The sequence below is a fragment of the Trachurus trachurus genome (assembly GCF_905171665.1).
Source record: "Trachurus trachurus genome assembly, chromosome: 9".
NCBI lineage: Eukaryota > Metazoa > Chordata > Actinopteri > Carangiformes > Carangidae > Trachurus > Trachurus trachurus.
In genome coordinates, this window is record NC_139895.1 from 14,037,409 (window position 1) to 14,049,512 (window position 12,104).

At 40.4% G+C, this 12,104-nt stretch overlaps 1 protein-coding gene across 12 annotated transcripts in view; it reads right to left on the reverse strand.

Moving 5' to 3' along the window:
• Positions 1-5,367: 5,367 nt before the first annotated feature.
• Positions 5,368-12,104, reverse strand: part of LOC310991777 (transducin-like enhancer protein 4) — a gene marked incomplete at both ends in the record, with an annotated part of 40,297 nt that continues 33,560 nt past the window's right edge. For all 12 annotated transcript variants that reach the window (XM_083979703.1, XM_083979704.1, XM_083979698.1 and 9 more), the window contains 6 exons: positions 5,368-5,475; positions 5,712-5,788; positions 7,140-7,290; positions 8,835-8,982; positions 10,961-11,208; positions 11,385-11,634. In XM_083979703.1, the coding sequence (XP_083835829.1) occupies positions 5,368-5,475; positions 5,712-5,788; positions 7,140-7,290; positions 8,835-8,982; positions 10,961-11,208; positions 11,385-11,634 (982 nt within the window). The remainder of the gene's footprint in view (positions 5,476-5,711; positions 5,789-7,139; positions 7,291-8,834; positions 8,983-10,960; positions 11,209-11,384; positions 11,635-12,104) is intronic.

The following is a 12,104-nucleotide window of genomic DNA, read 5'->3' on the forward strand; positions in this document are numbered from 1 at the left end:
CTGTATAGCAATATTAACTTGTCAAGGAAACCATTAGAATATTAATGCCCGGGGCACGCACAGACAAGAGGCTGGTTGACAATGAGTCCATTAACAGGTTGCCATACACGAATATACGAATTGAGGAATGAAATACGTGAGCACAAGTCAAGTGTTCTGTTATGAACGTTTAATATCTCTTTTTATTCTTTTTCTCTTTTTTGCATGAGGGAATGAATCTGCTTGTCACTGACTGTAGGTTAACCTGTGCCCCATCACAGTCATACTCCATTATTTTTTTTTATTTCTGCTATATATGATCAAATGTCATGGATACTCTTCAAAAAAGATACAGAAAAGCCCTCTTTGTTGCACACTGTAACACACAAGGTCGTTTTCCTTGGCCGTGCAAGTAGGAATCAGTCGAAAGATACTTCAAAAAAATAATGTTTTCTTGAAGTCGTCTGTCCCACATAGAATCAGTGCTGCAGAGACAAACTTGTTTTTCTAACATCTGCACTCTTACAGATTTTTAGCTGGAACAGTGAATGAGGCTGAGACAAAACACTCCACACAATAATTTAATAAAATCAACCACAGACTAGAAAAAAGAGAGCAAAGGCATTTTGTATTGAAGAAAAAAAGAAAGAAAAAAAAGCTCCACTAGCAACAGGAAGTTTCACTGTAAGCTTGAATTATTACATGTTTACAGTAATTGTATAATACCTTCATGAGTCCAGTCGAGCTAAATGCTCAACACACCATTACTGTACTGTACATAACATTGTTTCTGTAACAGGTCATGTTAGCCAGCTAACTTGTAGCAATCACACGAGACGAGTAACATTAAGGTTTGACTCGCGAGTGCAACCGAAATGCATTTCCTACAGTATGTTTCCATTATCAGTGGGGACAAAAGTTGCAGTAGTATTAGATTCAGTACAAGAAGGTGCCACCAGATTTTATGAGTCATTCAAGAGCAGAAAGCACAGCGGAGCAGTCCTTGACAGCAAAGTGGATGAGTTGTCATTTTAATTTGAAAGCGTAGCTGACTGCGGCAAACAGTTGAGCTGTTTCAGATTTAGAGAGAAAGTGTACAACATAAGGCAAACACTGTGGAAAACAAACAACTAACATGAGCAGTCCTTTGAATGTACAATGTCGCTGAAATCACAAAAATATCAGTTATAACACTGGGACATCTCTCATAAGGTTGTGACTACACTCCAAAATGTCCCTTTGCTTTCACACCAGTAGTTTCTTCCAATGTCACATGAACATATTTGTGTACTATGCATCATGGCTCCATAAAACTGAGTTAATGTACAGTACAAAAGCATCTCTAGCCTATAATCTCAAAACTCAGTACAAATCTGTCTGTGTCACAGCCACAACAAACAATACTGTATTGTAATTTTAACAAAAGACCTGACCAACTGCAGGTGTGTTTCTCCTTGGCGTTTAACTAAAAAACTTATTTCCAGTGCAAATACAGTATATAGCCTTTCAAAAACTGATTTGATGTATATTGATTTTCTGCAAAGAGCTTTCATACACACGTATGAATCTCACTGACACAAATGAACTTTTACAGATCTCAATATCTATATTTAAGTGCAATAACACAGATCAATAGATCTCAGGCAGATTAGTTCTGAGCATGAGGACTGAATGTCTTCATCAGTTCGGAAATGTTAACCAGGGATAAACCATTAAAGATGTTTTAGTCATGGTTTTCATTACTAAAGATGATTACTGGTTTTAATGATCTTTTCTACAACTCTTTGTGTCAGGAAACAGAAAAGAAGAAACTGAGGAAACCAAATATGTTATGGGCTATAGCACATCTACTTTGAATGGTGACACTGTTAATGTTTCATGGACTTTGAGTTACACAGGTGACATGTATTATATTAAATTTAACCCTTCCTATAAACACAAGAAAAACTAGAAGCCTTCTCTTGTTTCGTGCAAGGTACATTTCTTTCTCAATTAGCCATATACACCTGTTTTGCACTGGAAATGGAAGCCGAAGCTAAAATATGCAGGTTGTGGTATTAAAATATCTGTTAAGTGGGGTAAAATTATGGATCATACGTATGGTGTATGGTTGGTTCCGGTTTAGGCACATGTTTAAAAAAAAAAAGTTTCAGACTGAGCCTGTAAATGGTTACGGTGTCTGTTTACAGGGGCCAATTGTTTCTCTGCAAAGTTTCTTGCCAGGAGCAGGTTGAGATGACAGCAGCAAGACAACAGCTTTGTGTTTACAAAATAAGACGTTGTAATACATCCTCTGGGCAGTGCCATGTCTTCATTGTCGCACTGACTCGCTATTGGAAAGTGATGAGAGTTTTAAGTGGTAAAAACAGCTGAACACTAATGCTAGCTATGTAGCAACAGCAGAACTTCAGGATTGAGGATAGGGGACATTACTGTAGGTTTGGTAGAGGAAAGTAGATCCGAACACAGACATGTGTGTTTATATGTTTAGATGAGAGTCGTATCGTATAGTGTTGTAGCTACGTAACAGAACTTCAAAAAGTAGAGCAGTCTAGAAGCAAGAAAAAAAGTTGAGCAAAGAATAACATAGCTCTAAAAACTAGAGCACCATGCTTCAAACTGTCAGACTGAAGCAGCAGTATAGCCATGAATAATGTATCTCACGTGCATGTGCTCAGCAAAGCTGGTGAAACAATGAGAAGTTTGATTCTGATACACTTCGAACTGGAAAATCTGGAGTGCAACTTATGTTACTTTGCTGATAACTGATCTTTTTTTTTTCTTTTCTTTTTTATAAAGTCAATCCTAAAATGCTGCAAGATGTACAGTCAAAAAAACAAACACAAAATTGTTAAAAACCATTCCAACAGAGTCCATCACGTTTCAGCTCTTCATGTAGTCGAACACTCAGCAGGACGAAATGCAGTCAGAAGCGTTAGCAGACAGTATAAAGGCACTGTGTTATTTCTACAAGCCAACAGAAGGAAATCACGACCATATCGCTGACCACTTGTTTTTCAAATAAATGCCCCAGAAGTCTGAAAAGGAAAATCCAGGTGGGAAAAGCTGGGGTTCAGTTGACCTCTCGACACAGACAGCTTCACTGAAATCTGTCAGACAGGATCCAACCAGAAAGTGTCCAGAGGAAGCTGAAGTTAGGGGGCAGAACCAAGTGCGAAGGTCGGACTGTAGTGAGGGCAGTGAGGGCAATCTCGTTAGGTTGTTTCTTCAATGCCCACGGGGTCAAAACACACACAGACAGACACACGCACACACATCAGACACAACAGACCAGACACATAAACAGAGACAAAGTGAGCTCACTCATTCACTCTGAGGTTGAAGCATGAGAAAAAATAAAAATAAAAGGGCGACAGACAAAAAACGCATTTGAAAGAAAACTCTAAGATACTGAGACATTATTTTAAATAAGAACAACTCAGTGTTTGTCCATTACAACAGCTGGTTAGCTTAGCTTAGCATACAGACTGGAATCAGGGGTAAACAGCTTTGGACTGTCCTATTATGGCAAAATGCCCAAAACATACCTTGAAGAGATTATTTAACTAATCGGTACAGATAATTATCGGTCAAAATACACTTAAAGGGACAACGAGGAGTTTTGGAAAAGCGAAGCGTTTTCACACTACATTTATGAGCCTCCGCGCGCACCGTACATTTCTTTGACCGGGCGCAAGACGGACTCATGTTTTCAATCATCAATAATTAAAGTCAGAGGTTCAAAGAGGTTCACATACCACCGTAGTTCCAACCATAAACGGCGATTCGGCGGCGTTATTCTCATGACTCGCCACGAAGGAAACGCTGGTCGGCTCGACCAGCACTTCCGCCACCACTAATAATAACAAAATAACGATAGAGACGGAACGATATATTTATCGAAAATGGGCCCATTAACAAGTGTGGGTAGCGTAGATTCATCCACATTAACGTGAGACTTTTTTATAACCGAATAGAAACTCCTCGTTGTCCCTTTAAGTCTGATAATGATTTTTTTTTTTACAGATTACTAGAGCCAATTACAATTAGCCAACATTGGCTTGATTTTGCTTATTTTTCAGTCTGTTTGCCCCTAAGTTGATTTGAAACAATTATTATGTTGATTTTTGAAGAGTCATAACTGGTGTTGTTTTTGTTGTGATTACAGTAGTGATGTCAGTTACTGTATATTACTGTCAGAGGCAGAGCCATTATGTTAAATTCATCTTTACTCACTACATCTTAGCCTTTCTTAACCTCAGGTGTGTATATAAACTATTAAAAATGTTTCATCGGTATCGGCATTGCTTATGACAAGCAGATAGTTATCGGTTATCGATATCGGTGGAAAAAAAAGACTTATCGTGCATCCCTAAAATTATTTATTGGACCAGAGCAGTAACTACTTTAACTTTAACTGCAACCTCACAGGGACGACGAGCTGCTAACAGGCAGGTTTCTCTCCCTGATTGCACTCCTAATGCTAAGCTAAGCTAACTAGCTTCATATGTAATTTGCAGACATGACATACAGGTAAATTCTCTGCAAGAAACAAACAAGTCACTGAGATAAATGTTGTGAGTCTACCATCTAGGCATATTTGGCATGAGGTAATAATATACCAAGCATGAAGGCAAGACATAATCAACATAAAAAGATGGATATAATGCCTTTAGATCTTGCGTTACTAAAGGCATGCCATCAAAATGCAGAAATGACCAGTTTGAAGTTGTTTTTAAATGAAGCCTCTTGTAAATTTGTTTTCAGCAACACTACAACTGATGTGTCCTTTGGATCTTTGTGCCATTCTCACATGTGAGCTCTACACATCTGCCAAAGGGGAAACGTGTGTCATCATCTCAACAGTTACAGCAATCCACTCGTTTCTAGTCATGGTTACACTGCGCAAAATGGCAAAATGAGAAGTTTAGTTTAGACTAGGGAAGATAATGTGGAGTGAGGCAGGAATGATCTGCCATTTAGTTCAAATACTTTATAAGTCTCCAGATATGTGGATGTGTTGTATAGAAACAAATATGTCGGATGCTTACAAGAAAGGGTCACAGAAAGGAATGTGGTCTGGTCAGTGCTATAACAACAGCATCCATCCCAGATTTAGTGCACATGGACGTTCACTCATCCTCACAATAAGCCACTCTTTAAAAAAAAAAGAAATAAAAACCCTGTGCTTGGTTCTGCTTGTTGGTTTTGATCCACAACCAGCCAGGAGGACAAAAGGTCATGGTCCAAAGAAAGAAAGAAAGACTTAAAAGTGTTTGGTACGTTCCTTCCGAGTCCGTTTTATACACATGAGAAACTGTACATAGGTTGATGGAGATACGACAGAGAGTCTGGGTGGAAGAACGGCCTTGTCCCTCCCACCACCTCCTAGTAAATGACCTCGTAGACTGTGGCTTTCTTATCTCCAGAGCCCGTTACAATGTACTTATCATCTATGGAGATGTCGCAGCTCAGCACTGAAGACGACTCCTTTGACTGTAAGAGGGAGAAAAGATGTGTGAAAATGTAGGAAAAAAAAGGAGCGTGACACTGAGAAAAAAGCTTTTCAGCCAGTTATCCAATCTGCATCATCTGGAAAAAGACATTTCCTATTGATAATTTAACATTTTATTTATTTATTTATTTTTATCGGCTGTGTTCCCACAAAAGCTGTCGGTCAGAGAGCAGGAAGCTGCTTGACATCTTGCTTAAAGACTTTTCCCCACACATACCTGGAATATGCTGGCTCCATATGGGGTTCTCCATGCGTTGAGCAGATTGTCTTTTCCTGTACTCACAAACCACTTCCCTGCAGAGGAGGGCAGACACATATGAAACAATTTTACCCAGATGTGTTTTTCTTTATTTAAAGCTTCTGCTAAAAAAAACACGAGTGAAGCCGATGGACGCTGACACTAATGGACACTGACGTATTAAAGCAGAAGCCTTATCTGGCCCGAGGCTTCAGCTGCTAATTGAAATGACACTTAATTAATTGGGGGAAGAACTGGCTCAGACAAAGCTTATCTTGATGTGTCACTCTTTGGTTTCCTCTTAACAGCAATAGGCTTATATTATGTGTATGCATGTGGCGCACTAGCTCATTTATATACAGTATATCTACTGTAGTAGTGCAGTGGTAATTTGAAGAGTCACTCATTGTGAATAATGATGACTCTTTTCTCTTCATTTGAAGTGCTGATATCCATAATATTGGTGATTTTAAAGGCTAAAAACCATCTCAGTGTAGTTTTATAATTTCCTCTCTCAGACTAGAGCCAGTCAGAGGTCAACCTCTCTTCTGATTTACTCTCTTCTGTTTTGTCTGAGTGATGGAATAAAACATAACTTATTGTAGCTAAACCCTCAGAGAATTCATCTCATGTAAGGCTGGATGTAAAAATAAAACCAAAAACTGTGATAACAAAAAACCTCAAAACAGCTCTGCAACTGAACACCAGCTTCTCCTTTTTTATCAATACAGGGCGAATTGATCCAGACTGAGTGGGATGATATTATGATAAGACACTCATAAGACAGAATGAAATCAATTTATAACTTAACGTTTTTACAGTGGTTAAGTTTTTTTTTTTTTTATTAAACAGAACTGTTTCAAATGTTGATGAAAACCAGAAAGTTATTAGTTCTCTCTCAGGTGGCTTAAAAACAAAGTAACTATTCTTGATATCATCAAAAGTTTGTAAGATTAACCTGCTAGATAGTTCAATTGTCAAGTGATGATGAAGTCAGCATTATAATAATCTTCTTATTCTTGCAGATTATTCATACAGGTGCGCTCCATGCTAACACTTTAGAAACTACTGTACTACACTATTTGTTGGTCTGCCTGCGTTTTTATGTCTTTTAAACTGGTTCAGTTTGTTTACTGACTATGTGATGCCTTCATTTACACACTGAATTTTTTAAATCATGTTTGTCTCCTACACAAACCTGCCACATTTAGTCACATCCCTAGCGCTATGAAACAAGAAAAAATGTATCATCTTCTCTGGTGCATGATGTCACGTAACATAAGTTGATGCTGAAGCAAATCATCGACAGTTGACTTGTATATTTCCCTGAGCTTTTGGTACATGCATTCATTTCCTTCCTGTCAGAAATTGGCTGTCTTCATACTGTAGATGTGTGTTGACTCTTACCACAGTGAGCAAATCTGAGCGAGAGCACGCAGCTTTCATGCAGGTGGAGCTGGTACTTGTCAGGTTTGGTGACATGCAGGACCTCCACGTTACTGTTCTCCATCCCCACTGCCAGCCACTCGCCCGTTGGACAGTATCCCAGAGAGAAGATCTGCAAACCACAAAAAAAAAAAAAAAAAAAAAAAAAACTGTTACAGAAGCTATAGTTTATACAAAATATCATCTCCTATATTCATCTGCTCTGGGAATGATTGAGTGTGTGAAGATCGTGCTTGTCTGCGGGGGCGGGCACTTGTTGGCAAATGTCCACTGTATGCTTCTCTACACCATCATAAACATTTCAGTCCCGGACGCACTAATCTGTCAAAACAGATGGCTGTTTCAGTTTCTAAAATGGTATTGAATATGCAACAGATCCACGCAGCAGGACTGTGGAAATGAAAACGAGGTGGGTGAACGATTGAGTCAGTCCTCATTTGTTAAATACGTCTTGACAAAATGTCTTTCAGATGATTAAGACTGAAAAATATACATGATGGCTTGTTAAACCCGGTGAATACGTGTCTTTCTTCTCCGTTAAAACGCATGCTGTGAAGCTGTTTTCTGGAGGTTAGAAAAGATATTACTGGAAAGCACAAGCATTTTATCGGGCTGGGTCTACCCCGGTCTGCCCTGCCCTCCCTGAGTTATCTTTAATGCACACTCACCTCTTCCTGTGCACACTGAGACTGTGAAATGGGTCTTTTCAGGAAAATTGCGGTAATGGTCTATTATTGCTGCTCTTCTCCTCACTTGAAAAAAAAAAAAAAACTAAATTCTAACTGCCAGTGTTATTAGTGTTAAAGGTATCTAAGGACAGGCGAGGAAAACCGGAGCTCGGTCTGGCCCTGAGTGCAGCTTAAATGTTCTGAACTGAGTTTGTAAATTACTGCAATAAATCACAGCCCGAGGGTGTAATCGCACAAACGGCAAATTGCTGTGACTTGTACTGTGACGCACGATTTCTATCGCAGAATGATGATAAAAACTAAATAAAAAGTGGACGAAAACCACCTACAAACTGCCGTCCCACAACACCACTATACAATCTATAAAGGCTTTAAGCGTACACACACAGACACGGTGACAAGTTAGAGATTACTCACATTATAACTGTGGCCTTTTATAATGCTAATAGAAATGTGTATTTAGGTGTGGAGTGTAGGGATGTCACAATTACTTGTTTTCACAATTAACTGCGGTATTAAACGCCACAATTAATTGATCGTAAAGATTCTTAAATACCGTCACTTTCCGAAAAAGATTACGTCGGAACCATATCGGCAGATGTGCACCAAGGTAAAGGAGGATGCACAGATACTGGTCCATTTACCTAACGTAGCATTGGTGGGAATTTAAATGTTAGCGTGTCATTTGTAATTTTAAAAAATAAACTTAAACAATTGGTATAGATGGCAATTAATGACTTAAATATTTCAAACACTTTCCCCGGGGGATTAATAACTTGTCCTATATTTAGAGATTAGTAATGTCATTATATTTTGACTATATTTGATTTTACACATTCATAGCCTTGTGAAATTTATTGATGCATAATAATCGTGATAATCGTTAATACCATGATTATTTCTCTGACAATAATCGTACCAAGAAAATCTATAATCGTGACCTCCCTAGTGGAGCGTCCTGTGGTACCTGGGAGGTGAAGTCATGCTGCTGCAGCTGTCGTCCCTCCCTCAGGTCCCAGGACCGGACCGTGTTGTCCAGGCCTCCGGTCCACAGCTTGGTCCCATCATTAGAAATGTCTATACAACTGGCCCCATCAGTGTGGCCCTGGAACTGCCTGAAGGGAAAAAAGAAGAAAAAACAAAACAAAACAAACACACACTCAATAAGAAAGTGTTCAGAAAATCAGATAATAAAGTGAGAAGAGATTCTCTTAAAGGGATACGCCAACATTTTTTTTCATGTCTTGCCTCACTCCCGAGTCCATGACAAGCAGATAGACACCATCCTTTTGACTGTGCGTGCAGTAACAAGGGAGAGCCCGTATCGCCCGTAATTAGCTTAGCTCAAACGCTGGAAGTGCATAGGTAGTGTTAGCCTGCCTCCTACTGTACCCGAGCCGAAATCAGCAGTCAGAAGCTGATTTCATTTTAGCTCTAAACTCAGTCAATATATCACTTTATCGACATTTCAAACATTTTTAAAGGGGATAGTTTTGTCAGCTCTGAGACGAAGATCGGCCCGTTTGAGCTAAGCTAATTACGGGCGATACGGGCTCTCCCTTGTTACTGCACGCACAGTCGAAAGGATGGTGTCTATCTGCTTGTCATGGACTCTGGAATGAGGCAAGACACTAATTTTTTTTTTTTGCGTATCCCTTTAAAATAGCAGGAGGAAGGAAAGCGTCTCTACAGCTTCACTTTGTCGGCCTCGGGTTGTGAGAACATACACAGAACTGCACCCTGAGTCCAAACCAGAGACTGATGAGCGGCATTTGAGTGATTACCACCACACCATCTGCCAGCGACAGGAGAACTTGTCAGTGATACTGTGAGATGACGAAGTGACGACGGGCTGAATTTGAAACCTACACTCTCTCTCTGGCACTTGTCACACACGGGTAAGAAACACTAGAGTAATATTTTCTGATGAGCGTCCCACCCCTTCACACCGTGGTGAATCATTTCAAGTAATTTCATCATCGTAGATATATCGTATCAATATGTAGCATAGATGGGCTGTAAAATGTAAAAGATGGTAAATCCAAACAGGCACCAAGTCAGCTTAGAGGAAACTTTTGTGATGCACTCCAGCGGTGTCTCGTTACACATCAGCAGTAACTGCAAATAACGTTGTTTTTTGTTAACTGGCCCATTTGACAGTGTTAACTTTGAGAGACCTAGTTTTTCACCTTTAATTTTCAATTATTTTATTTTTTCTATGAAGGATCGAAAAACACTGTAATCGTAACTTGGTTAAAACTGCAGAGCTGAACTTTTCCTGCACAGTGAGGATGGGGAGCAACAAAACAGCAAGAAAACAAAACAAACAGTGCAACAAAAAAACATTTCAAGTTACACTAAAGTATCCTTTATATCTAAGGCTGAAACAACAACAACAAACCTGCTTTGTTTGAGTTTTGATCTCTGGCACGTAAACCTGTTTCCAGTTCAGAGCTGAGAGTCAAGGCTACACATTATTTCATCTGGGCCATGTTTTCCTTAAAGGAATAGTTCAACATAATCCCTATAGTCATAGCAGTAGGTTCGTTACCTTTAATTGTCGGTGCAAGCTATTTTTAGAACGGCGGAGCAGAGCCGCAAGTTGCTCAGAGCTACGCTACAGAGGCTCATGGGATTTCTTGGTTTCCCTCATCAAACTCATCAAATACACAATCCAACAACTCCACAATGCTCTGGTGGACAAGTTGTGACCTGCACATTCACCACGCTATGAGATAATAACAGAACGTTACAAGATGGAGCAGTTTTAGAGGTAAATTCATGCAAAACAGCTGATGCGCATTCCTGTTGGGAGCAGGGAAACCAATAAATCCCATTAGCCTCCGTAGCGTAGCTCTGAGCAGCTTGCGGCTCTGCTCCGCCGTTCTAAAAATAGCTTGCACCGACAATTAAAGGTAACAAACCTACTCCTAAGACTATAGGGATTATGGCAATGGGCCAATTTGCCAAAATCTTGAACTATCCCTTTAAGTTACACAGATATCACCATGTGTTACAGCTGTTTTGTGTTGCCGTCTATGGGGCCAACCCTCACACACACACACTCCATACTCCACACTCCCAGCTCCGTACCTGACCAGAGTCTGGTTGTGAAGGTCCCACACAGCGATGTTCCCGTCGGAGCAGCAGGAAAAGCAGACCTTTGAGTCGGGGCTGATGGCCAGAGCGTAACACGCGGGCGCCGACGAAGTTAGTTCTGCTTTTATCCGTGGAGTTGGTGTTGCCAGATCCCAGATTGACAGAGTGCTCGCTTCGCCCCCGACAATCAGAGTCCGCCCGTCAGGAAGCAGTCGACAGGAGCGGATGTAGTTGTCTCTGTTCTGATGTGACGGACAAACACGAGTACTTTTCACTGTCATTAAAAACAACAAACATGAACTACAGTAGCTGCTGTGAGCATTAACTACAGGTGACATAATAAAACATGTGCTATGTGTGTATTGTATCCATATATGATGTAACATTGCATGTGTGTGTGTGTGTGATCGTTACTCACAAGGCAGTCCAGCTGGGACACAGGAGTCTTGTTGCCCGGGTGACTGATGTCCCACACCTTGACACAGCCCTTGCCGCCGGTGTAGACATGACGCGTCGGGTTACTGATGGTGACAGCACACACCACCTCCCCGTGGCTGAGGGTATTGATCTGGCGTGCGTGGCGCGGGATGCCAGGGCCGATCAGTGCATCCGGAGGAAAAGGCACAGGCTGCATCTGTCCATCAGCGCTCACGTGGAAGGAGTAGGCTCTGAGAGGAGAGAGAGAACAAACAAGGAGGGTGAGGAGAGGGTAAAAGCAAATGAAAGGGAATATATATATATATATATATTTTAAAGGGATAGTTCAACATTTTGGCAAATTGGCCCATTGCAATAATCCCTATAGTCATAGCAGAAGGTTAATTGTCGGTGCAAGATATTTCTAGAACGGCGGAGCAGAGCTGCGAGCTGCTCAGAGCTACGCCAATGGGATTTATTTTTTTCTCTCATCAAACTTATAAAATACACAAACTAACAACTCCAAAACGCACAAACAAATTGTGACCTGCACACTCACCACTACATTATGTGACAGAGTTGTTTTAGAGGTAAATTCATGCAAAACCGCTTATGCGCGTTACTGTCGGGGGCAGTTTTTCAGCAAGCAGACTCTGCATTTACCTCTAAAACAACTCTGTCTTGTAACGTTCGGTTATTATCTCATAGCGTGGTGAATGTG